The 27863-nt window shown below is 41.2% G+C and overlaps 1 protein-coding gene across 2 annotated transcripts in view; it reads right to left on the minus strand.

Annotated features, from left to right (window-relative positions):
• TLL2 (tolloid like 2) overlaps positions 1-27863 on the minus strand; it is a 171630-nt gene that overhangs the window by 33925 nt on the left and 109842 nt on the right. For both annotated transcript variants that reach the window (XM_069067104.1, XM_069067103.1), the window contains exons 9-12: positions 27738-27853; positions 18684-18786; positions 2162-2278; positions 376-521 (exon numbers count right to left, since the gene is read on the minus strand). In XM_069067104.1, the coding sequence (XP_068923205.1) occupies positions 376-521; positions 2162-2278; positions 18684-18786; positions 27738-27853 (482 nt within the window). The remainder of the gene's footprint in view (positions 1-375; positions 522-2161; positions 2279-18683; positions 18787-27737; positions 27854-27863) is intronic.

Below are 27863 nucleotides of genomic sequence, written 5' to 3' on the forward strand. Positions count from 1 at the left end.
TGCACATGTGTGTATATATATAGATATATACATGCATAAACACACTATATATACACACACACACACACATCACATCTAATCTGGTTTTATGTCTTCTGCATATACTAAATTCTGTGTGTATATGTATTTTGTTTGTTTTTTGGAGGGGGGGAGGCAAGGCAATAGGGGTTAAGTGACTTGCCCAAGGTCACACAGCTAGTATATGTCAAGTTTCTGAGGCTGGATTTTAACTCAGGTCCTCCTGACTCCAGGGTCAGTGCTCTAGTCACTGTGCCTAGCTGTTCCATATACTACATTCTTAATAAATGTCGGCTAAATGCAATAATGAAATGTGCTTTACTTTTTTGTTGTCAGAAAGCTTTCAGAATGACTCACCTCAAATGCCTGGAAAGTCAATCCCACATGAAACCCCTCAGAAACAGTGATCTTCCAGATGCACTCCTTAGAAGGCCTGTAGTCATCTGGATAATTAGGAGACTGGATTTGGCCAGCATCTTTGTGAATTTCTCCCCCACATATAGCTTCAGAAACAAAGACAGCAATGGGTGAGGAACATGCCCTTCCAACAGGATCTGTGAGAGCAGGGGGGCTTTAGGCAATGCTCAGCATGCTGTTCCCCACAAATAGGTATTTAACACACCTGGACTGGCCCTAAGGACACCTGTGGCTGTCTCTGACAGCATCGCACAGTGGTCAGTTGTCACCACTAGGTGGAGCATCTTGCAAACATATCATAGCTTCATCATGGCTAGTATGAATTCTAAAATAACCATCCATGGTATGGTTTCATCAACGATTTATCCTTTTAAAGAATAACTAAAACTAAGGATCATCAAGAATCACAGAATTTTAGAGATAGAAAATAATAAATTCTAGTTGCTGCTTTTTCACAAATATAACTTCAGACAGGTCACATCATTTCTGGTCTCAGGTCCTCATCTGTCAAATGTAGAAATTGGACTAGATAATAATAAGCTAGTATTTACATGGCCCTTTAAGGTTTACAAAATGTATTACAAATATTATCTCATTTTATCCTCATGACAACCCTGGGCAGGGGAGGTAGTTGCTATTATTATCCCCATCTTACAGATGAGGAAAGTGAGGCACAGAGAAGGTCACCCCACTAATAAAGCGTCTGAGGCCAGATCTGAACTCAGGAAGACAAGTCTTCTTGACTCCAGGCCCAGCGCTATGTGCACTACAAAGCCCCGTGGCTGCCCCTGCCCCTCTTCTTACAGGTGAGGATAAGAATACAAGAGGGAGGTAGGAAGAGTGGGAGAGAATCAATGAGAGTAGATGGAAGGAGGTGAAGATGTTAAGTCTGGAAAAGAGAAGCCTAGGAGATTGGAGGAGGACACAGAAAGTTCTTCCATTCTGTTACGTAGAAGATAAATCAGTCTTTTTTGACTTGGCACCAGGAGGGCAGATCTAGGAGAAATGTGTCGAAGATGAAGAGAATATGATTCAGGCTGTAGGAAAATACATCCCTAACAATGAAAGCTTACCCAGAAGTAACACGGGCCCTTTCGGTATCTATGTTCCAAAAGTCTTGGTGTGGTTCTAAGTTTAAAATTGCACCAAGGCTTTGGGGACATGCTGTATGAGGAGTTTGTCCTCACTAGAGACTCTTTTTAAAAATTTTTAAATGTTGCTTTAATTATGAACAATACAAAAAAAAACCCACAAACATTTCGAGATAGAAAGAACACAGAAGACGACATAAGTGAGGTTCACTAGAAGCTGTTACATGGAGGCCGAACAGTCGACCACTTGTTGGGTGTTTTGGTTCAGGTAGGGCTTGGGCGAGGTTCCCTCCAGTCGCTGAGATTCTGTGATCACTGTGAGGTTCCTAGGCCATAGTCACAGAGTTAGAGGCAAGGTCACTTTATTCGTTCCCTGCCGATTCCCTGTCCCTAACAGCATATGTGTAAGGTTTAAATGATTTTCTCTAAAATGATTGGAATTGGGACTCAGAGTGTTGGTTTATGGGGGAATAAAGGTCTGTCCTGTAGGGAGAAGAATGGCCTGTGTTGCTTCCAGGACAATTAGGAGGGGCCTCGGGAGGCAGTGTTCACCCCAGAGGCTGGAAGGAAAGGTACATGGTTGAAGAGTGAGATCACTGCTTGATATGTAAAAGAACGTCTGGGTTACCACAGACCTTCATAAACAGCAAAGAAACCCTTGCCCAGGATGTTGCTGCTGCTTCGGAATTCAACCCAAAGGCGACTGTCCGTGGAAATGAGAGGTTCTGGCACTTTGTCACCACAAAATCTACCTGAAAGGCAAAAAGCAAACAGTTAGGACACCTTGTAGTACTGTGGAAAGCGTGCTGGACTTGGAACCAGAGGATCTGGGCCACTAATAACCATATGACCTTGGACAAGTCACTTCCAATCTTGGGGTCTCAGGTTCCTCATCTATAAAATGAGATAGTTAGATCATGTGACCTTCAGACTCTAAATCTCTAATCTTAAGATCAGCATAGGTAGGTCTAGCTCTGTCATCCTCTACTCAATGATCTCCAGTGACTCCCTATTACCTCCAGAGCCATGTCCTTTGTTTGACATTTAAAACTCTTCCCAATCTGGTCCCTTCCTACCTTTCTGGTGTTCTTTTACTTTACACCCTTCCGCATGGCCTTGGTCTACTCATTCCTCTTCACCTGTGACAGTCCACCTCCCAAAGGTGGAATCCTGTCCCTCCTCACCTCTTCTTCCTCTTAAGATCCCCAGTTAACTCCAAGACTCAATCCAAATCATACCTTCTGAAGGAGGTCTTTTATGGGCCACCCAGCTACAAAAGTCTTACTTTCTGCGGTTACCTTCCATTTACTCTATATGTATCTTGTATCTAGCTATTTGTATGTTATGTGTGCCATTAGAACGTAAGTCCCTTGAAGACAGGATTCTTTTTGCCTTTCTTTTTGTATCCCAAGAACTCAGCACAGTTCTCAGTAACTAGTAAGCCCTTATTATGTCTGCTGATTGGTTGATTAACAGATTAACTAGGACCTATAGTGAGAGAACCAATGGGCTTGTTAAAATTATGCCTCACTTTTTTTTTGCAACATAGCTAATATGGAAATATGTTTTGCACAACTTCATATGTACATAATGAGTATCATATCGCTTGCCTTCTTAACAGGTCGGGGAGGAGATGAAGGGAGGGAAAGAATTTAGAACTTAAGATTTTAAAACAAATGTTAAAATAAATAAATAAAAATTTGAAAAGTATGCCTCATTGCATCAGAAGCCTAGTCTTGAGCCTGGGAGTGTGCGACAAGAGCTTCTAAATCACAAACCTCTGATTTCATCAGTGTAGGACACTATCCAATGAGAAAATCTCCTCTGCTGATAGATATCAACAACTGTTTCACAATTTATAGGGCTAGAGGGCTGTCTGTGGCAGTAAGAAGTGATTTATCCAAGGTCACAGAACCATCTAGAATTGTGATATGATTCTAATTCATCCTGATTCCAAGGCAAGGGCTCTGTCTACTACACCTCAACCAACCTCTCGTTTTGCATATCACGGACAATTGATAAATGCCAATTTTACTGAAATTCTGTTAGGTTATACAACCCAAGGGATAAAGGACAGAGATGGGACAAACCCTACTAGGAAGATACATTTGGGGAATATCCACAGGATTCAGTTCACAAATATCAGAACCACAAATATAATTTTTAAAAATACAAGTTTTATATTGCATGCACAATGATAAATCATGTGCTGTCCTTTGTGTATAAGTGGGATAGTAGTGACACATTGCCTATACTGTGAATTGTTTATGTCTAGTAGGGATGGCTTTGCACTCTCTAGTAGGGATATCTACATTCTCTCATGAGATCCACCAAAGTGAACAAATATACCAATGGAACATTAATTGTGACACATAGAAAGTTAACTTCTGGAATGCATCAAATGTGTTGAATCCCATAAAATTCCTTGGGAACAAATGATTATTTTGGTTTTGTCCTTGTATGGCCAGTAAAGAACAGAATAACATGGTACATGGTAAGTTCAGAACAAATGCATAAATATTATGTTGCCTCAATTTATTTTTGAAATACAACTTTTTAAACATCTATGAAGCTTCTGTAAGGTTTTCTTTGTTTTTGCCTTATTTATTCTATTCATAGATTTATGGAATCTCAGAGTTGAAAGGGAACTGAGACCAAGCTATATAATGGCACAAGAATCCTCTCCACAGTATATCCAATAAGCTGTCATCTAGGCAGACCATTCCCCTTCTGTATAGCTCTAATTATTTAAGGACTTGTCCTTTCAGCTCCCCAAATATGGCTCTTTAAAATTCTAATTCATTGCTCTTAATTTTACCTTCTAGTTTCAGGACCAAGCAGAACAAGTCTGGTCCTCCTTATCCATGACAACCTTTCGAATACTTTAAGACAGCACTGGTCCCTGAGTCATCTCTTCCCTAGGCAAACAGCCCATTTCTTGAATGGATCCTTTCATGGAATGGACTCAAAGTCCACTACCATCCCATTTGCTCTACTCTGGACATCTTCCGGTTCATCAATGTCCATCCTAAAATTTGACATCCAGAATTTAATGCCAGACTCAGATATGGTCTGACCAGGACATAGAGACAGTATGCTTCCCAAGTCCTGAACCTGCAGCCTTGCTTTAATGGCACCCAAAATTGGAGGAGTTATATGTTTGGCCACCATGTCACACCATTGATTCACATACAACTTATGACCCACTAAAAATCCAGATCTTTTCCAAACAAACTGCTCTTTTGCCACTCCCTCTGCCAGTCTGTACTTAACCACATCTCTACCCCATCCCCACCCAGAACCTCCCAAGGTCTCCCACTGCATCCAGAGCTATCTCCAGTCATCCTGATCTATCTATGGCCACCAGAACCAGATGATTCCAGAGAAGAAAGTGAGGCTGGCAACTGCATAGCCCTCCCTCAATTAAATCCAATTCACCTGCGAGTCATGGCATCATCTTCCTAATGTCATGGTCCTTTTTGAGAATGAAGAACAAATAAAAACCTCTGTGAGTTAAAATAGAAGTTGGCCCACTGGACCCAACTGGAACTGGCCACTTGGGCAACACAGCTCACAGCTCGCTCCTTCCTTCCTTCCTTCCTTCCTTCCTTCCTTCCTTCCTTCCTTCCTTCCTTCCTTCCTTCCTTCCTTCCTTCCTTCCTTCCTTTCCTCCCTCCCTGTTGCTGCTACTCCTGCTGCTGCTGCTACTATTACTGCTCTTCCTCCTACTGCTCCTGCTACTGCACAATGTCATGTCAAAAGCAACTACTTTCCTTCCCTTCCCTTGGTACACATAGGGTATCATGCCCTTTCCTGAGGTGCTCTGCCCAAAGCCATATAAATTTTGATCATTGGAACCTTTTATTCTTAAGGAGAAGCCTTAAACCAGAATCACTCTGGCCCTCAATGATTCACTATGACAGGTCCCAGGCCGAGTCCCACTTAGTCATTGTTTGGGCCCTGATTGGCTCAGAGTTAAAGTAAATAGCATCTTTTTCTGTTTTAATCAGAAACCCTGAGGGTCTTCCCTTCTTGGACTGATTCTCTCCTTCCCTCCATTGCACAGCCCTCCCTCACGTCAATCCAATTCACTTGCACACCATGGCATCATCTCCCTCATGTCCTCTTCAAGAATGAAGGACAGGGGCGGCTAGGTGGCGCAGTGAGTAAAGCGTTGGCCCTGGAGTCGGAAGGACCCGAGTTCGGTAGGACCCAAGTTCGGTTCCAGCCTGAGACACTTAACACCCACACAAAAATACTAGCCGTGTAACCTTGGGCAAGTTACTTAACCCCAAATTGCCCTCCAAAAGGCAAAAAAAAAAAAAAAGAATGAAGGACAAACAACCACAGGAGGTGGCAATGAAGAGAGAGAGTTCCCGGCATGGGGAACAGCTAGTGAAAAAACTCTGGAGTCTCATGAGATGAATGTCATGTTCAAGGCCATGACACTAGATCACAGAATACATGGAAGGTGTAAAAAGACTGGAAAGGCAGAAAGGGGCCAGGTTATGAAGAGTCAGAGAATTTTATATTAGAAGCATGATATGGCCAGACCTGCATATTAGGAAGATCCATTTGACAGCAGGGTTGAGAGTGGACGAGAGTAGAGAGGGACTTGAGGCAGGAAGACCCACCAGCAGACTCCCACAGGAGTCTCCATGGGAACTGATAACTGTGTCCCTTTGTCTTTAGATTCCATAGCATTATATCTTATGCATAATAAGCATTTAATAAATGCTGAATTGCAATGTCCTTTGAGTTCAATTCAACTTTACAAACATTTAGGTGATTAATAAGTAATCACATTTATTTGATGAATGAAAGTTTATAAATCACTTTCCACACAACAACTCTATGAGGTAAGTAGTGTCTTACTATCCTATATAACAAAACATTCCATCTCCCTATCCTATATAACAAATTTTCCACCTCCCCATCCTATAAAACATTCCATCTCCCCATCCTATATAGCAAACATTTCATCTCCTCATCCTATATAACAATCATTCCATCTCCCTATCCTATAAAACATTCCATCTCCCCATCCTATATAGCAAACATTCCATCTCCTCATTCTATATAACAAACATTCCATCTTCCCATCCTATATAGCAAACATTCCATCTTCCCATCCTATATAACAAACATTCCATCTCCCCATCCTATACAACAAACATTCCATCTCCCCATCCTATACAACAAACATTCCATCTCCTCATCCTATATAACAAACATTTCATCTCCCTATCACCTCCATACCTTTCCACAGGTTGTTCCCTCATGCCTGAAATGCACCCTATCTTGATCTCTACTTCTTAGAATCTCTATTTTCCTTCTAAGCTCACCTCAAATGCCATTCTTACATGTAGCAAGCCTTCCCCACCCCCCAGCTACTAGTACTTCAACTCCACCCTCACATTATCCTGTATTTATTTTGTGCATATTTATATGTGTATTTGTAATATATGTATTTATATATGTATGTATTCATTAGAATGTAAGCTCCTTCAGGGCAGGGACTTTCATTTTTGTGTCTATTTCCCTAACACTTAGCATAGTGCCTTCTTTATAATAAGCACTTAATAAATACTTGTTGGTTGATTGATCTTCATTTTATAGATAAAGAAACTTCTCAAAGAAATAAAATGACTTGACTTTGATTACAAAGCTAAGTGTTAGAGCTGGGATATTATAAAAAATAATATTTATATAGTACTTTGCCTACATTAATTTATTTAATCCTTATAACCACACTCTGATTACTTGTAGAGTGATGATTTTCACATAGACCTAAGTTTTAAAGGACCTACACCATTAGAGGTAATCTTTTGACAACATGGATGAAATCTCAGCTCCTTAAAGAGTGGATATGGGGCAACTAGGTGGTGAAGTGGCTAGAGCACTGACCCTGGAGTCAGGAGGACCTGAGTTCAAATCTGAACACTTGACACTTACTAGCTTAGGATCCTGGGTAAGTCATTGTAGTCTCTCTGGGTCTCAACTTCCTCATCTATAAATAGGCATGATAATAACAACTCTCTCCTAGGTTTGTGAAAATAAAATGAGATAATATTGGCAAAGTTCTTTGCAAACTTTAAAGTGCCATATAAATGCCCCCCCACCACCATCATCATCATCATTATTTATTTGCCCATAAGACCTTTTTCTTATTTACTTAGGAAAAAAAAGTCACTCCTGTAGAATATCAATTTGGGCTTTTACTATTAACATCTGTTCAGTTTGATTCAAAATGAATCCTCTTGGTAGTTGCTCTAGCCAAATGTTCTGGAAAACAATTTGGAATCATACAAGAAGAGCCACCAAATTTTTCATACATACCCTTTAACCCGGAGATCTTACTGCTGGGCTTTTATTTCAGAAAGGTCAGAAAAGGAAAGAAAGTCCCAGTTTATGCCAAAGTATTCACAGTAGCCCTTTTAGTAGTAGCAAAGAACTGGAGCCTGAGTGGGTGTCCATTGACTAGGGTATAGCAGAACTGGCAGATGAATACAGAAGATGACCCTGTGCAGTGAGGAACACGATGGGGAATTCCAAGGAATCTGGAAAGGTCTATATGAGGAAGAACCCAAAGGATACCATATACAGTATGAGTGCAGACATGTAAACAAAAAGTTTACTAAAAGGAGGCCAAATCCTAAGGAACTAAAAAAAATCCCAATAATAGACACAGCTTCCCCCTCTTAGCAGAGAGGCCAGAGACTAACAAAGCAGATACTATCAGACGTGTTCACTGTGTTAGTTGTTTTTCTTGGGTACAGGGAGGGTTTGGTGTTAGATTGAGGGTGGAGAGGACGGTATGTCCAGAAATGACTACAACATAAAAAACACACACACACACAGACAGCATCAAAAAAAAAACCATTAAAATAAGAGACAGTGTGACGTGCTGGATAGAAGGCTGAACTCAGAGCCGGTTAGAGCTGAGTTCATGTAGGGCCTCTGACACATACTGGCTGTTTGAGATAAGGTGCTTTACCTCTCGGCAAAGGCTCTAGCCAACTCCCTAAACATCACATCCCTGGGCAGTTGCCCATCTGCCTTTGGTAGAGGGAATTTCCTCTCTGAGAATTCATTGCATCAGTGAAATCACATGTCCAGTTCAAAACAAGTAAATTTTTAAAATAAATGATAAAGAATTCTCTGAATGAGTTTTCCCTCCCCTCCAAACTATTGCCCATTGTCTAGGTGGCAAATGGATTTCCTGTTGTCCTATCTAAAGGGAGCCTTTTATTTGAGGGGGTTAGTATCTGGGCCAGGAGGGCCAGGCAGTGGAAGTCAGTAACAGATGAAGCTCAGGCTGAAACCTCAGCCAGAGATAAGCAGAATTCTGCAGCCAAGGGTGGGGAATAGATTACCAGAAGCAAATGGGGGCAGTTTGGGCAGAATTCAAAGACATAACTGGTTTGTTTTTGTTTTGTTTCGAAGGAGAAGGACTTGGGGATCAAACTGTGAGAAGAGGCCTCAGTGATCAGAGTTGCAAGTCAAAGTCTGGGTCAATGAGACAGGAATAAATAAAGGGCCCAAGCAGGAGCCTCAGGGACCAGGGGACATGGAAGCAACTTATTGAGCATGGCTGCCTCCTGAAGGTTCCAGGTACTCATCTGGCCATGCCCTTTAAGGTCTTTAAAGAGATTCAAAAGGGCTGGGCTTGGACACAAAGGGCTTGTATCCTAAAATGGAGGAAAATGCCCCTCCAATGAGTAAACCTGGAGCCCACCCAGCAAATAGGTCTTGATGTCCAACTATGGCAGCCTCTCCTCCCTAGAGCTTGTGAGAACTACAGCCCTTGTGATAACAAGCCCATGTTCAGGCCAGCTGTACTCGCTTTCAAGACCTCATCAGAGATCAGGAGCTAGAAGGAACGTCAGTCAGAGGTCAACTAGTCTAAGCCCCTCATTTTATAGATGAAGAAATGAAGGACTAGAGAAGGGAGGTCACACAGTTCATAAACAGCAGAGTCTTGACTGAATCCAGGTCCTCTGACTCCAAATCTACTTTAATTGTCCATCATACCATGGACAGGGTGTGGCCAGGGAAGCACTGGATTTGCAGTCAGAAGATATGGATTCAAATCCTGACTCTTCCAGTGGATTCCAAGGACCTGGGTTCAAATCTTGTCTCTGATGCTTATTACTCATGTTTCCTAGTCCATAAAATGAGGATCCAGGATCCTATGATTTACTTGCTGAGTAACTTCAGACAAGTCACTTCCCCTCTTGTGTGCTTGGCCTCTTCATTTGTAAATTGGAGTAGATGAGCTCTGGCACTAACAGTCTGATTCTTGTTAGTCTTGTGACCCAAATGGATTGGTATCACATTGTTACTGTTTGGTCCAGTCAAGTCCAGCTCTTCCTGACCCTATTTGGGATTTTCTTAGAAAAGCTACTGGACTGGTTTGCCATTTTTTTCCTTCAGCTCATTTTAAGATGAAGAAACTGAGACAAACAAGGTTAAGTGACTTGCCCAGGGTCACACAGCTAGTAAGTGTCTGAGGCCAGATTTTAACTCATGAAGATGAGTCTTCCTAACTCCAGATCCAGTGATCTATCCATTGTACACCTAACTGCCCCAAGTATGGAATAAAGGAAGAAAATAAAAGAAGACCAGCATACCAATGGATTGGTAGCAAAAATGTCAGACCGGCCCTGGAGTCAGGAGGACCTGAGTTCAAATCTGGCCTCAGACACTTAACACAAAAACTAGCCGTGTGACCTTGGACAAGTCACTTAACCCCAATTGCTCTAAAAAAAAAACCCAAAAAATTTGTCAGGAAAAAAAATTCCCACAAAATAGAAGTAACTTTTGGGGGGGGGTGGATTGATGAATTCATACAACATACCTAAGTGGATCCATTTCTAAGGCAAGATGGCAGTCCCTTTTGGCATTAGTTATCACTTTTCCAGTTTGTTTCTGATATGAAAAAATAATAGCATCTATCTCTCTTCCAAGAAGGTACCAGGAAACAGAATTCTGGGAAATACTACACACACACACACACACACACACACACACACACACACACACACACACACACGCACCCCCATTCAAGTCTTACTGTTGCTATTAGCCTCCTTCTACTTCTTTCCCATTTCTGACCATCTACAGCCCTTTGAGTTTGTCATTAAATTTGTCATGAAACCAGATGAGGTCCCTAATGGAAAAGCCAATCATAGGACTGCCATTATCCAATAGGTTCTTTGGAGTGACCAGTTAACATCAATTGCTTTTTTTTTTTTTAAATAGAAACATTACCAGAACAGAAATATATTTCCCACTGTGAAAGGACAAAATGTAGTTAGTCATTCAATAAGTAATAAAAAGAATTAAAGACAAGTAGAAAATGTTTGGAGTATGCAGCACACCATAGGCTCATAGGACTATAGATCTGGATGTGAAGGGACCTCAGAAGGACCTCTTTAAACTCAGCTTAGTTTATGATTCCCTGGATGACTTCTTCAGTTTCTCCCCAATTACCTTCTACTTAGTATCCAAGGGAGGATCAGTTCTTCTTGACCCCAAGTCGAATGCTCTATCCACCGAGTCACATAGCAGCAAAGAAATTGCAGACATAGTGACTGCTGTGTGGTAGTTTATAAAATGCATAGGGAGACAAGACAAATAGAGGTATCCACTGCCTGATGTTAACTGGCCCTGGGAAAACATATCATTAGGTAAAACAGTATTACAAGAGATGATTAGTAGGCCTCTATGCCAAAAAGATCAAAGAAAAAAGATAAGAATTCATATGCACAAAAATATTTATAGCAGCTCTTTTATAGTGGCAAAGAAATAGAAATTAAAAGAATGTCCATTAATTGGAGACTGGCTGAACAAATGATGATATATGAATGTGGTAGAATGCCATTGTACTGGAAGAAATGATGAAGGAGATGGGATCAGAGAAACCTGGGAAGACTTGAATGAACTGATGCAAAGTGAAGGGAGTAGAGCCAAGAGAACGATTTATATAATACCAACAATATAAAGGCAAACAAATTTGAAAGACTTAAGAACTCTGATTAATGCAATGATGAACCACAATCCCAAAAGACCAAAGATGACACATACTACTCATCCTCCTGACAGAAAGGTGAGGGACTCAAGATGCAGAATGAGACATTTGGCAGGGGGGGAATTTCCTTTGTTTGCCTATATATATTTGTTATAAGGATTTTGTTTTCCTTTTTTTTCTAATAAGGGAAAAGGAGTTGAGAGGGAGAAATAATAAAAGTTTATTAATTGAAAAATTAACAGTTTCTAAAAGAAAATAATTTATGCTGGACTGACATAGATCTTTCATATAGTTTCCCATTTTACAGACTGGGAAATGGAGATACACAGGAAAGGGTGAAATATTATGTCCAAAATAAAAAAAGCAAGACAGACAGGGGTTATATAAATTCCCTATCTGCGCAGTTCACTCAGTTAGGATTTTCTTCATTTGTGAGGCTGTCCCCAAACCAAGGATGTGACTCACTCTTTGGCTTGGGTCTGGTGTCCCTCAGTGAAAACAATGAAAGTTCTCCTAGCTACCTCTGAGTCTCCTTTTCCAAAGCAGGGTAGTGATATGGGAAGGAATTTAACCAGGGCAAGGGGTCTCACATGACCAAACTGAGCATTCCTGAACCTCTGGTTCCTGGATTCCAAGGAGGAACCCATGAAGGATGCAGAGAAGAGGGAATGCAGATGAGGAAGTGACAAGCGGATTCTGTAGCGTGTGATAAAGGGTTCATTCATAAAAAGTTATGCCCCATTGATGGCTGGATTTTCACACACTTCCCTGGGAAAATATGCAAAGCACAGTTTTTTGCAAGAGGCATACTTTTCCCAATCCGCCCTAATCCTCTTTCCCTCTGGCAAAACAGCATCAGCCTGACTCCTCCCAGAAGATTTCATGGCCCTGACCTACCCCCCAACCCTCCCAGAGACCACCTCCCCTCCCCTTGCTCACCCAGTGCACTTGTTCCAAATACAAAGGTTCATGAACAACAGCATTTGGAAGCCTCAGAGTAGGCCAGATCTTAAGCAAACTAGAAATTCTACAAGTGAAACCTGATGGCCAAAGGCTTGGGGCCAGGCCTCACTCATCCACACGCTCACACGCACCCTGCCACTAGCAGCTGGTAAAAACAAGGGCCAAAATGAATCAAGGCAAGGTCAGATCTATTTGATCCATGCAGTTTGGCCAGGGAAGCCAGGATATGCAGGGAGAGAAAATTTGTATTTCTTTCAAGGGGTGGAGGAAACCACAGAAACAGCATAAGATCCAGGAATAAGGAAAGCATAGTCCCACTGTACTCTGTCCTGCTCAGGCACATCTACAGGGCTATGTTCAATTAGTGGGTGCCATATTTCAGGAAGGACATTGATTAGCTGGAGATGTTCCATAGGAGGGCAACCAATACGGTGAAGATGCCCAAGTTTATGCCACATGAGGATCTGTTGAAGGAATTGGGGATGTTTAGCCTAGAGTAGAGAAAGCTTGAGATGGGGGTGAAAGGAGGAGATGGGGAGGGACTTGGAAGTGATAGCTGTTTTCAAGTCTTTGAAAATCTGTCATGTGGGGGCGGCCAGGTAGCACAGCGAGTAAGAGCACCAGCTCCAGTGTTGAGAAGACCTGGAGATCGAATCCCGGGCTCAGACACTTAGCACCCACCCAGAAACACCTGGCCGTGTAACCTTGAGCAAGTTACTTAACCCCAATTGCTTAGGGGCGGCCAGGTGGCTCAGCGAGTAAGAGCACCGGCACCAGTGTCGGGATGACCTGGATCAGGTCCGGACCCAGATACTCAGCACCACACCCAGAAATAACTGGCCGTGTAACCTTGAGCAAGTTGCTTAACCCCGATTGCTTAAAAAAAAATAATACAAATACAAAAAAAAAAAAAAAAGGAAAAGAAAATCTGTCATGTGGAAGAGGAAATGGTCTAGTCTTGTTTGTCCAAGAAGACAGAACTAGGAGTATGGGCTAGAAATGGCAATAGGGCAAATTTAGGCTTGATGTAAGGAAGGACTCCCTAACAATTACAGCAACCCCAAAGCAGAATGAGTTCTCTCTAGGAATCGTGAGTTTCCCTTTGCTTAAGGTCTTTTAAGCACAGGTTGGATGACCAGTTGTTAGAGACGATATAGTTCAAATCCCCCGCTTCTGCAAGATGTCTTTCCTAGCTCCTCTCCCTTAGGGTCTTCTTCCTGGGATTACATTCCATTAATATTTTATATCTTTTATATATGGATAATTCTTTGCATGTTGTCTCCCCTATATAATGTTAGCTCCTTAACTGCAGGGACTATGCTTAGCCTTTCTTTAGGGATACAAAGATTAGCCTATAGAAAGGCTTCAATTAATGCTTGTTGATTGATGTAATTGATTGATCCTTATTTATACAGGAAATCATTTTCTGGATACAAATTTGAATAGATGGCCTCTAGGCTCCTTCCCAACACTGAGATTCCCTTTTTCGAATTCTGTGAAATTTCTTCTCTTGTGACCCTTCTTTGTTAGCACAATCACTTGACCCTTTTTGTTCCACCAACCACAATTCATGAGACCCTCAATATTCTGAGGCTCAGATGTTATCTCTACCCTTATCCAGGAATCATAGATTTAGACCTGTAATCGACTTTAGAGATGGTCTGGTGTAGCCTCCTTATTCTACAGATGAGGATATAAAGGCAATAAGTGTTAAAAAAATTTTTTTTGAAACCAAGATCTGACTCCAAATTGTACTGTATCAAGCTTACTGTATTGTATTAAATGTCCTCCCAATTTTTCCTTTAAATCCCTCCCATGTAGCTTCTGTGAATCAAAACTGAGGATCTCCTGGAGACACCTGGGACTTATCAAGAGAGGTCTCAGCCCCATATATTCACCAAGAACTGTCATTTGGATCTCTTTTAGCTCAATAAAATACGCAGCATGACTTAGAATAATCTAAGCAAGCAAAACCTTCTGTAGACCAAATAAATATGTCACATAGAGCAGTAATATTATTTTTCCCAAATATATATATATATATATATATATATATATATATAATGCTATTATGATAAGTACTTTAAAATATTAAGGGAATTGAGAGTAGCTGTTTCCTTAATCAATAGATACTAATAATGCAACTCCTTTGTTGTTCAATTGTTTCAGTTGTGTCCAATCCTTCATGACCCCATTTGGAGTTTGTGGTTTGCCATCTCCTTCTCCAATTCATTTTATAGATGAGGAAACTATTAATCAACTTGCCCAAGGTCACACAGCTAATAAGTGTTTGAGGCTGGATTTGAACTCAGGAAGATGAGTTTTCCTGACTTCAGGCCCAGCACTCTATGCACTATGGCGCCACCTAGCTGCCAAGCTTGAAATATTTTTACATCAAAGATCCACTGGGTATAAGGGACAAGAAAGAATTGTATTGTCTCAACAGACTAAATTCTCCATCAGTCAAACAGAGGTTTATCAAAGACAGAGAAGATATTCATATTTTGCGTAAAGGCTAGACTGTATTACTTCTGATACCCATTCCAAACCTGAAACTGAATGTCATTCATTCTATAAGTATTAAGCACCAGCTCTATGCCAAACATTGCTCTAAGAGATGGGGATAAAAAGATACAATGAAATCATGCCAGTTCTCATAAGACCTAGGTTCTGTTTGAACACTCATCCAGTATAATAAAAGGCTGGTCTGAGATCTTTTTAACTCCAAGATTCTATATAATACTCAGGTTGTCTCTGTGGGTAAACTTGACTTGTACATTTTTAAAGTCCCTGGAGATGGTTATTAAGGGGATCTCCATCCTTTAACTACCAATACCCCCAGTTTCCTTCCATACCCATGCTCCTTTCACATACCTCCTATTGTCCAAGCAAGTTGGAAATAAGCAAGGTATGTGCTATGGCTGGAGAAACAAGGGACCCAGCTCCTGGGGACAAGTTCCTGGACAATGTGTCTTTGAATTAGTCAAAGTCCAAAGAAGTAGTTCTCCATAGCCCAGGTTCATCTACCAAGGTGACCCTTCCCTCTGTTCTTTACCCATCTGTTCTCCTCACTTCTTAGTCTGACCACAGGTCTAGTCCCCTACCCCCATCCACTTCCCTAACCCTAATCCTTCCTTTCCTTCTGCTTCAAACTCCTCAATGCCAGGGAACAGAAGTTAGCATCATAGAATAATCAGATTTTTTGAGCCAAAAGGGACCTAATCTAACAATTCCATTTTACAAAAGAGGAAACTAAGTCTCAAAGAGGGGAAGAATGACATGCCCAAGATCACATAGCTCAAAAGTTAAATTGTCATGATTCAAACCCGAGTCTTCTGATTCCAAATCCATACAGGCCTCCCAAATAACAATAACAGTAATAGTAACTCCAGTTTCTATAAAGCTTCCAATTCTATGAAGATTGAAGAGTTATTAGAATGTCAGCTTCCTGAACACAAGGACTGAGCTTTTACCTTTCTTTGAATTCTCCATGCTTAGCACAATGCCCAGCACATAGAAAACACTTAATAAATGCTTGTTGACTGGTTGGCTGTAGACAGTATACATTTTATTTCCATTTTACAGCATAAGAAATTAAGACTTAGGGATGATCATAGATTTATCATGGGAAAGGACATCCATCATCTGTCTAATTCAACAAATACCCTCCTCTGCAAATGAGCAGCCTGAGTCTGAGAGAGGTAAACCAAATGCCAAAGTCTTGATTTGAACCCAGGCCCTCTGTGGCCAGATCCAGCAGCACCATAATGGGTTAAGGGGTTTGCCCCAAGGATTACGATTGCCCAAATCTGTTCTCACTACATTCTCTACTCTTCTTACATGTCATCCCATCAGAAACATGATTTTGAATTTGTTTTTGCTGTTTGGAGCCGAGGTCTGGGAATCGAGACTTGAAGTTTTCAGCCCAAGCATCTGTTCCCACACCTACTAAAATATACCTAATCAAGTAAGATTAGAACCATAAGGCAGCCTGGAAAAGGCAAAGTTAGCTAAACTCCCAGCATCTGGGTGGAGTTGAGAATGGAGCCCATTGTGGGATAAATCAATTTAATTCCTCTTTATTAATTGAGAGTAAAAGAATGTAAGCGCTCTAGCTGCGTGGCCAGCAGTTCTTGGGAGCACAGGCTAGGCTGTTTTTAAGTTCCTTCCCTCCAAGGGAAAAGACTTACAGACCATAGACTTGTGTGGAGGAAAGAGTATTTCTGCCAATGACCAGGAGCTTGGGGTAGGAGGTGGGAATGTTGTTCTGACCCTCTCGATGACAACAGTCAGGAAGGAAGGAAGCGTAGAACACTTGATGAAAGAATAATGGAGTAGAGAGATCCGAGACCAGGGACCTGCATGGAGAGTGCATGACTAGGGGCCACACAGAGAGAAAGGTGGTGGAATGGGGTGTGAAGATGTGAGCAAGAAACAGGCAGTCTTAGAAACAGATTCAGCCCTTCCCTGGAAGCTTCAGACCCGGGGACATGCCCAAGTACACTGAAGCCAACTACAGAAAGGCCCTGAAAGTCCCGAATCCTAAGAAGCTCTTTGTTTAGGCTACTTTGGTGGGGATAAAGAATGAGGGCACACTAGGGAATCAGTTCTGAGGCAAGTTTTATTATTTACTTGGAAACTCTCTCCCAATTAAACATTTCATCATTTCAATGTGTAGTTCCAGTCTGGTCTTTTAGTACAATAACAAACTAGATGATTTAGACCCAAGTTTGACTTTAGAGGTTTCCAGTTTCAAACCTGAATAGGGACTGAAGTCATGTGATAATTATAAACATCCAAATACTCCTACGTTGCATTCAAGGTTGTATAGACATTCTGGATTAGAGCCTTGTAAATGTTAAACCATATATAGACAAACTGGGAGAAGATTAAGAGCTAAGAATCCAAAAACAAGCATTCAAAAAACCATCCTCATCATCATCATCATAGCATTGTATAGTGCTGAAAGGTTTGGAAGCACTTTAGATATGTTATGTCATTTGATTATCAGGAGATACTGATACTACAAGCCTTTCACTGTTCTTCATTAGATTACTCAATGAAATTCAAGACTATCCTCTGGAGAATCCTTTATATATACCATCCTATTTTCCTTGTCTTACTCTACCTTCCCAAATCATACTAGGATAATCCTTTCCAAGTAAGAATCACTACCTCCATGTTATCTGACACTGTTGTCATAACCCAAGAACAAGACTGTTAAGTCAGGTGTATCTTAAATTCCAAGAAATATTTGGGCCAGGATTGACTGCAGGTGCACTAAAAAAGCCACATTCACATGTGCCAAGGAAAACTTCAGGGTAGGGGCCAACACAAGCCATACTGATGTTATTAGAGAGAGAAGTCCCCCAGGCCACAGGTTGCATGGCCATAGACCCTGGCTTCTCCCGCTCTGCCCCGACTCTGCTGCTACAGCCAATGCTTGGTTGTGATGTTGGAGCTCACTTTTGTGGCTAAAGCCTCAGGAACACAGGCCTCTCCCTTATAACTCTCCTTACACTACTTGAATTACATTTCTTAGGTCATCTGCAAAAAGAGATCTCTTCTGGGACCCAGTTTCTACTGAATTGATTAAAAAAAACAAACAATCTCTAACTACCCACAGCTTCTCACCCAGATGTCTGGGTGTTTTTTCCATCTATTGTGTCATCTAATTGATGATGATAATGACAAGAATAATTAACATTTACTTAGTTCTTTGAGGTTCACAAAGCACTTTACAAATATTATCTCATTTAATCTTCACAACCACTGTGGGAAGCAAGTGCTATTATCTCCATTTTATAGATAAGGAAACTGAACCAGACAGAGGTTAAGTGATTTGCCCAAGGTCACACAGCTAGTGAGTATATGAGGCTGGATTTGAACTGAGGTCTTCCCGACTCCAGACCCTGGTGCTCCATGCATTATGGCCCCACCTGGGCCCCCTCTATTCTTCTCCTATTCAAAACCATTTGACATGAAAGGCATGAGAAACTGAGAATCAGAAAAATAAGTCATTTTGGCCCTAAGCCAGGAATTTGGCAGCAAAGACCAGATTTGAATCCAGGTCTCTTGAGTTAAGGTCCTTTCCAAGGGACCTTTCCTCTTTCCCATGTTGTTCTCTCAATTCACATTAAAACATCCCAATATTAACTCACCTAAGAGGGGGGCCTTTCTCCAGTAGCCATCTCGGACCTCTACATAATCATACCAGCACAGGCGGCTTTTAAACAGGTCCATAGATGTGAAATTCAGAATGATCTGTAAAGAAGCAACATAAAGTCAGGGGCAGGGGACAGACTAGCAAGACAAACCCAGCAGAAAAGTTTCTTAAACATTTCTCCCACAGCACAATACAGTATCTCTTCATGGAAACATTATAACAAGTGGCCTCAGAGCCTTCATTTGAAAGCATTTTGGGCACAGCAAACATAATATTGCTTATATTAATAAAATACAAATAATAATAACTGTAATAATGAAAGTCAGCATGGCATAGTGGATAGAAAGTTTGTTTTTGTTTAGTCATTTTTTTGGGCTTTTTTTGTGGGGGAGGGGGAAGGAAAGGCAATTAGGGTTAAGTGACTTACCTAAGGTCACACAGCTAGTTTTTGTGTTAAGTGTCTGAGGCCGGATTTGAACTCAGGTCCTCCTGATTCCAGGGCCCGTGCTTTATTCACTGCACCACCTAGCTGCCCCTATTTAGTCATTTTAGCCGTGTTCGACTCTTCATGCCCCCATTTGGGGAATTTTTTTGGCAAAAGTACTGGAGTGGTTTGCCATTTTCTTCTCTAGCTCACTTTATAGATGAGGAACTGAGGCAAACAGGGTTAAGTGACTTGCCCAGGGTCACACAGCTAGTAAGTGTCTGAGGCCACATTTGAACTCATGAAGATTCCTGGCTCAGTACTCTATGCACTGTACCACTTAGCCATCCTTTGGATAGAGAGCTAGTGTCAAAGTTAGGAAAACCCAGGCTTAAATTCCACCTAAGACACATTATAGTGACGTGAACTTGAGCAGGTAATGATCTCTCTGTGCTCTAGGTGATCCTCTTAATACTATAAATTCATCAACAGGAGGTGGCTAGGTGGTGCAGTGAGTAGAGCACCGGTCCTGGAGTCAGGAGGACCTGAGTTCAAATCCGGCCTCAGACACTTAACACAAAAACTAGCTGTGTGGCCTTGGGCAAGTCACTTAACTCAACTGCCCTCCAAAAAGCAAAAAAAAAAAAAAATCCTGAACATTTGCTGATTTGCTTCAGTAGAAGGACTTTCCTAACTGGAAGTTCCCTACACCATGAAATCACAGATCCAACCCCCTTCCCCCACCCAAAAAAATCCCACCAAAGATCATAATAACAAATGTCAGCAAAGACAGGGAATAGTTAGGGAGGAATTGGTTGTCAGTGCATTATAATGAAGAACTGAAGCTTCTTAAGTCATTTGGGTGTTGAACAAAAGAAAGAGACATTAAAAGACTGGTCAGGGGAAGAAAACACTAGTGATTCTGCAAGAGATGGGGCATCAATGAAATGCATATACAAGGGGAAATTGTAGTCATTCCAAGCACAGCACTCTCATTCATTGCTTCTACCCATTTTTTGTTGGCTACTTCAGCTATTTTTTTTTCTGGACAAGTTTTTCTAACATCTTTTCTCCAGTATTCTCGTGTCCAAAAAGTCATTCCCAAGTTGCACCATAGGATTCTGCTAAACAATCTCAAGCAGTCCCCATCGCATCCTCCTACCTCCAGGCAGGTCAGGACAGAAGACAGGTTGGAATTCTCATTGTCTGCCTTCTTTGGCTGTTCTTGTTAGCAGGTCATAGGAAACTGCTGTAGGAAGGCTACAAACCCCAACTACTTGGCTCAGAGCAGGTAGTGTCTACCTTCAATCCTGCTCAGGTTCTCGGGGAACACCTTTACTCATTTCCTGCTGAATCTTTAGTGGACTCTACAGAAATTACATTAGACACTGTCCTTTCCCTCTGCCTGCAATTCCATCCTTGCCCTGAGTTTGAGGAGATGGCCTTGCCTTCTCTGAGTATAAAACCCACTTGACTTAACCCAAGCCTGAATTTGCCTCCCTTTCCTTCCCCCCCATCCCCCGCCTTTACTTCTTTTTAAAAAATTTTTATTTATTTTGCTTTTTGGAGGGGGGAAGGCAGGGCAGTTGGGGTTAAGTGACTTGCCCAAGGTCACATGGCTAGTAAGTGTTAAGTGTCTGAGTTCAGATTTGGCCTCAGGTCCTCCTGACTCCAGGGAGGGTGCTCTATTCACTGTGCCGCCTAGCCACCCCTATGCCTTTACTTCTTGTCTCTTCTTTTCCTTTGCACTGAAAGGAAACCTCCTCCTGACTTTCATGGTGACCATCATGATGACCATGCTGCCTACACTTTCGCCACCTTCCTCAATTCCCCTGCCAGAACCTCTGCTAGATGAGCTTTTGCTGCCATGCTGTTTCCAGACTATCTCCACACCACATTACTATGTGCACCCCCCAGCTTTGAGTCAGCTTTGCATCTCTCCTTTCTGCTTGGTCTTCCTAGCAGAGTTCTTGGCACTGTGTTGTGAACACAAGACTAATACAGATAAAAACAATGACCACAAATTGACACTGTTTATTTGGATAATGAATATGTTGCCAAGGAAGATTGTAGTAGCTGGCATTCCCTGGAGATTTTTAATTGATTTTGATAATTGTTTACTAAGTCTTGCAACAAGGCACTGGGAATACAAAGACAAAAACAAAACAGAGGAGAGAGGAGGGGAGTGAATGGGAGGGGTGGGAGGGGAAGTATGGAGAAGAGAAGAGAGGAGAAAGGAAGGGAATTCCCAATGTGGCAAGTCCATCCACCAAAGCAGATCTCAATAGGTCTGTGACTTAGTAGCTAAGTCCTAGGGAGTTTCCTGAGACACCTAAAGGTTAGATGGCTTGCCCAGGATCATAGACATTAAGAAACGTACCAGGATCGTATATTAAGTAATTGTTAAAGGGGTTACTTAAATCTATCTTCTTGACTCCAAGTCCAACAATATTCATCTTCACCAACTGCATACACACAGAAATATATGCATGTACATATGTGTGTATATATGTATATACATATACAACATATATACATATGTGTGTATTGGGGTGGGGGCACATATGTCCTGCCTGTGAGTGGCTATGGGTATGAACTAAGCCATATAACTTTGGCCTAATCACATTTGTCTACTAATGGAGGATAGAGTCTAGATGATTGAAATTCCCTAATGTCTCATTTAAGTCAATTATTTCACTCTCCTCTCCCAGCCTTCACCAGAGTTTATAGTAAGTAGCAGATTTGACTAATTTGAGCATCACTTTTTTCCTTCCATTTCTTCACCTAGCTAATGAGCTGTGAAAGGAGGAGAAGATGCATGGGTCTCAGTCAATCTCAAACTGGCACAATTAGTTCTTGAATAATTAAGAATGGTCTGTATTTTCAGAGGCCAAGGGAAAAGTCTGCCAATAAATATTTGCTGAGCACCTGTTATGTGAAGAAAGGGGGCATAGTGTCTTGGATAGAGGATAGCTTTGGAATCAGAAGGACTTGGGTTCAAGTCTTGTCTCAGACATGTGTCCCTCAGCAAATCATTTCACCTCTCAGAGACCCCAGGCAATCCTCCAAATGTTCAAATGTTAAGTTACTGAGGAGGTCCTGATCTGCAGTAACAAAGGAAGCTTCCATAGTAGGAGATCCACATATTGATGAAATCACAGGGCTGGGGATAGAGGTTATATATTTTACAAATTTAGATCTAACTTTACAAATTAAATCTAGATCCTTGGCATAAGCAGGATATAGAAAAAACCCTCTCAGTTCAGCAATTTGAGGATTCCCTAGATCCTGACCTTCTCTTCCTCCAAATACCGTCCTCCTACCAGCACCTCCAACATCCATCGGGAAGACAAGGAGATGAAAGTCAAAGTCACTCATTTCAGCAGCAAATGAAGACTTAGTTCAACTGCTCCCTTCTGTGATCTTTTCTGGCCTCTCCAGCTGCTAAGGTTGTTCTTATTGTTCAGTCTTTTCAGTCCTGTCTGACTCTTCCTGACCACATTTGGGGTTTTCTTGGCAAAGAGTGGCTTGCCATTTCCTTCTCCAGCTCATTTTGCAGATGAGGAAACTGAGGCAAACAGGGTTAAGTGACTCGTCCAAGGTCACACAACTAGGAAGTGTCTGAGGCCAGATCTGAATGCAAGAAGATGAATCTTCCTTACTTCAGGGACACTGCTCTCTATCCACTGTATCACCTCACCACCCTACTCCCTAAGGTTACCTTCCATCTACTCTGGATGTGTCTGGAAGCATCCAATTATCCGTGTTCTGGGTTCCCCATTGGAATGTAAACTCCTGAGGGAAAAGGCTGTTTTGCTTTGGTATCTTCAATGCTTAATAGAGTTACTGGTACATAGTAAGAACTTAATAAATGCTTGTTGATTGATTGATTGATCTACTCATCTCTCAGTTCCATCCCCATAATGAGACATAATGAGGCACTTATGGCAAAGCTGATGTATGATGATCATAAATTCAGAGCTAGAAGGAGACTTGAAGGTTATCTAGTCCAGTTTATTGTTATTAAACATCTGCTCATAATGTTGCTTTTGTATACTAATTGCTATTCTTTCTGATCTGCTAAACAGCATCTGTAATAATTAGAGAAATTATGAGTTAATGCGGTACCAATGTCGAGAGTTGGTCAAGGTCTGAAGTTTTTCATTTTGTTTTATTGTTTCCAGGTCAGTTTGACAGGCAGGAGAAAGAACAATAGCTAACATTTATATGGCACTTTTACAGTTTGGAAAAAAAGTGTGTGTATATATATATAGGTATGTATATATGCATACACACATAGATGTACACTTTTATATATGCCTATATTATGTGTATGTGTGTGTATGTATGTATATTTAAATTTTCATTTAATTTCCTTACAACATCTCTGGGAGGTAGATGCCTTTATTTTTTCCATTTTACAGATCAATTGTGAAAAGAAATACTGTGAAATAAGACAGGAAAAATATATAGTAACCAGGCTGTGGCAGGAGGGTGCTGTGTTTTATCTGAGGTACAGTAGAGACACACTGACATTTTTAAATGGAGGAGTGGATCTGACTAGATCTGTTTTATTCGTATCGATCTAGCAGCTAGACAGAAGACAGAATGGAGAAGGAAGAGAATTGAGACTGGAAGACCATCTAGGAGCCCACTGTAATAGGCTAGGCAAGAAGGGATAAGAGCCTGAATGAGTACAGAAGGTGTGAGTGGGAAGGAGACAGAATGTAAAAGATGTGGAAAGAAGTAGAAATAACAAGACTTGGCAACTGATTGAACATGGCTCATGAGGAGGGGAAGAGTCTGACACCAAGGCTGTAATACTGGGAGACTTGAGGAATGGTTGTTCCTCCAACAGAAATAGGAAATTTAGAGAAGGGATGGGTTTGGAGGAACACATGATGAGTTCCATTTTGAACATGCTGAGTTTGAGATATCCATGGGACATCAAGATGGAGATGTTTAGCAGGCAGTTGATGACAGGAAACTGAGGTTGAAGAGAGAGATTAGGGCAGAGTAAATAAATTTTAGAGTAGTCTCCAAAGATAAAATTGAATGTAGGGGGGGTTTATCACCAAGGGAGAGAGTATACACAGAGTAAAGGACCCAGGATAGAGCCTGGAAGGACCATGACTGTTCTATGTGGCAGGATTACCTCTCCAGTCTATGAGGCTAAGGGGTTAGATTTATCTGTAGGAAAGATATATTGGTTTGAATAGGATGAAGGATAGACTCCTTTTGGTAGTAGAGTTTATGCTTGTGTGTCTTAGTACACTGACTTTTTTCTTTTTTTTAATTAAATTTTGTTTATTTTTGGTTTACATCATTCATTTCATCAACATTTTGAGATACAAATTTTCTCCCCATCTTTCCCCTACCCACCACCCCAAAACAGCGATCCCACTGTATATCTCCTCCCCCAATCTGCTGTCTCCTATGTCCTCCCCGTCCCCTCTCCAACGTTCCAGTAGGGCAAGATGGATCTCAATACCAGTGCCTGTATATTTTATTTCCCAGTTGCATGTAAAAAAATTTTATATATATACTTTAATTTGATTTTAAAACTTTGAATTCCAGATTTTTTCCCTTCCTTCCTCATCACCCACCCTTACTGGGAAGATAGGCAATTCAATATAGGTTGTACACGTGTAGCTACGCAAAACCTTTCCATAGTGGATATATTGTGAAAGACTGACTATATTTCCCTCCATCTTATCCTGAACCCCACTTGTTCTGTTCTCTACTTTGACCCTGTCCCTTTTCAAAAGTGTGTGCTTCTAACTTCCCTCCCCCCCCAACCTGCCCTCCCCTCCATCATCCCCCCTCTTATCCCCTTCCCTCCTACTCTCCTATAGGGTGAGATACCCCATTTAGTGTGTATATCATTCCCTCCCTAAGCCAAATTCAATGAGAGTAAGGTTGACCCATTCCCTTTTGCCTTCTTGTTCTTCCCCTCCATTGTAACAGTTTTTCCTTACCTCTTCTATATGAGATAATTTATCCCATTCTGTCTCTCCCCATCTCCTCTCATTATATTCCTCTCATCTCTCAATTTCACCTTTTAAGTATCATCCCTTCCTATTAAATTGGTCCTGTGCCCTCTATGTATACCTGTACACATATATACACATACTCACATATGTATTCATATGCACATATACCCTCCTATATAGATATAGATATATATGTATATATACACTTATATTCCCTTCAACTATTTTCATACTGAGAAAAGTTTTATAAGTTACAATTATCATTTTTCCATGTAGGAATGTAAATAGTTCAACTTTGATATGTTCCTTATGATTTCTTTTCCCTGTTTACCTTCTCATGTTTCTCTTGCTTCTTGTATCTGAATGTCAAATTTTCTATTCAACTCTGGTTTTTTCAAGAATGCTTGAAAGTCCTCTATTTCATTGAATGACCATATTTTCCCCTGTAGCATTATACTCAGTTTTGCTGGGTAGGTGATTCTTGGTTTTAATCCCAGCTCCTTTGACCTCCAGAATATCATATTCCAAGCCTTTCAATATCTCAGTGTAGAAGCTGACAGATCCTGTGTTATCCTGATTGTGTTTCCACAATATTCAAATTGTTTCTTCCTGGCTGCTTGTAATATTTTCTCCTTAATCTGGGAACTCCAGAACCTGGCAATAATATTCCTCGGAGTTTTCTTTTGGGGATCTTTTTAAAGAGGTGATTGGTGGATTCTTTCTATCTCTATTTTGTCCTCTGGTTCTAAAACATCAGGGCAGTTTTCCTTGAGAATTTCTTGAAGGATGATTTCTAGGTTCTTTTTTTGATCAGGGCTTTCAGGTAGTCCAATAATTTTTAAATTCTTTCTCCTGGATCTATTTTCCAGGTCAGTGGTTTTTCCAATGAGATATTTCACATTGCCTTCCATTTTTTTTCATTTGTTTGGATCTGTTTAATAGTATCTTGATTTCTCATAAAGTCACTAGCTTCCATTTGCTCCAATATAATCCTGAAGGAATGATTCTCTTCAGTGAGCTTTTGAGATTCTTTTTCCATCTGGCAAGTTTGGCTTTTTAAGGCATTCTTCTCCTTATTGGCTTTTTGAGCCTCTTTTGCCATTTGAATTAGTCTATTTTTTTAAGGTATAATTTTCTTCAGTCAGGTTGTTGACTCTCTTTTCATGATTTTCTTGCATCATTCTCATTTCTCTTCCCAATTTTTCCTCCACTTCTCTTATTTGGTTTTCAAAATCCTTCTTAAGCTCCTCTATGGCCCATAACCAGTTCATATTTTTCTTGGAAGCTTTTGGTACAGGAGTTCTGACTTCATTGTCTTCCTCCTTTTCCATGCTTTGATCCTTTTTGTCCCCAAAATAGGATTCTAAAGTCAGATTGCTGTGCTTGCTTTGCTTCCTTTGCTTGCTCACGTTGCCATTCAACTACTTGACTTTTGAGCTTTTTGCCACAGTAGAACTCTGCTTCCAGAGAGGAGAGCTTTGTCCCAAATCACTGGGGTTTTCTCAGCTGCTGGAGCTATTAGTTGGCTACCCTCTCTGAAGCCTCCGCATGCTTTGGCTCACTGGTCAAGCAACCCAGGACCTCCACCCTAGACAGCAATCCAGATCCAAGCAGGTTAAAGCAAGAGCTATTATCCCTCAGGATGGTTGCTTGGTCCCCCTACAATCTGCAGGCCAGGAGCTCTGAAGCAGTTACGTGGTGGTGGCCACCACACCTCAGCTGCTTCTCCCTCCAGGGAAAGAGGCTGGACCATATTCCCGGACCCCTGTTCCCACAGAGTCCACACTGACTGTTCACTTTGTCTTTGGTGTTTATGTGTTGATAATTCTGGAAACCACCACAGCTGCTGGTGATCTACTCTCCCAATGTCCCTCTAGCCGTGGCAGTACACTGACTTTTAAAAAAGTATTTTTCTGGTTATCAAGTTTCAGTGGTTATTTCTATAACACTATGGCATGGTTTTATCCCTATGGTTGTACAAACAACACATACCGACTTGGACACACTTACCTGTCATCATCTGTTGGCAGCTCAAAATACCACAGGAAGAGGGAAATAGGAAAACCAGGCCTTCTCAGTTACCAAATTCCAGCCAGGTTTGGAGTTATCTGCTGACCGATTATGGCCATCTCTCAGGTTTCCTTTCAGTCCTATGATCCTATGACAGTCGCTTCTGTCTTAGATGGTCCTGGATACTAGCCCACATCTCACCCACAGAACCAACTATATCACAGGATGCTACAAACACACATTAGTGTGAAAGCATTCAGCAAGCATCATTGATTACATTAAGGAAGATGTCTTCTTGTCTACTAGATTATAAGCTCCTTGAGGGCAAGGAGCATGTCTTATATGTGTTTCTATCTCTGATGGTGCCTAGCACAACACATTTCATACAGAAGGTAGCAGCTTGGTACAAAGAGCTGGTGGAGGGGATGGCCTGTGAGGTCCCTTCTAGCACTTACCCTATAAGCCTAAGAAATGTTTAATCCTTTTTTTTAAGAAATCAATTGAAAATGAGGATAGCTCTATTTAACATGTACTCCAATCATCAAGATTATGGTTCAAAGGGCCCTCAAGCCTAAGCCTACTTCAAATGACAATTTATTTCCCAAGAGAATTCCATACCTACCTTTTCCCCAGGAGTGACAGATATTCTCCAGACACAATGGGAATAGGAAGGATAGCCATTTGGGAAACCAGGTGCAGAAAAGTTCCCTGTTGTGTCCTGCAGTGTCTCTCCACAGGCTGTTGAGTC

The sequence above is a fragment of the Petaurus breviceps genome, unplaced genomic scaffold (assembly GCF_028583685.1).
Source record: "Petaurus breviceps papuanus isolate PSGF00001 unplaced genomic scaffold, PetGlider_PUasm1.0 90740, whole genome shotgun sequence".
Lineage (NCBI taxonomy): Eukaryota > Metazoa > Chordata > Mammalia > Diprotodontia > Petauridae > Petaurus > Petaurus breviceps.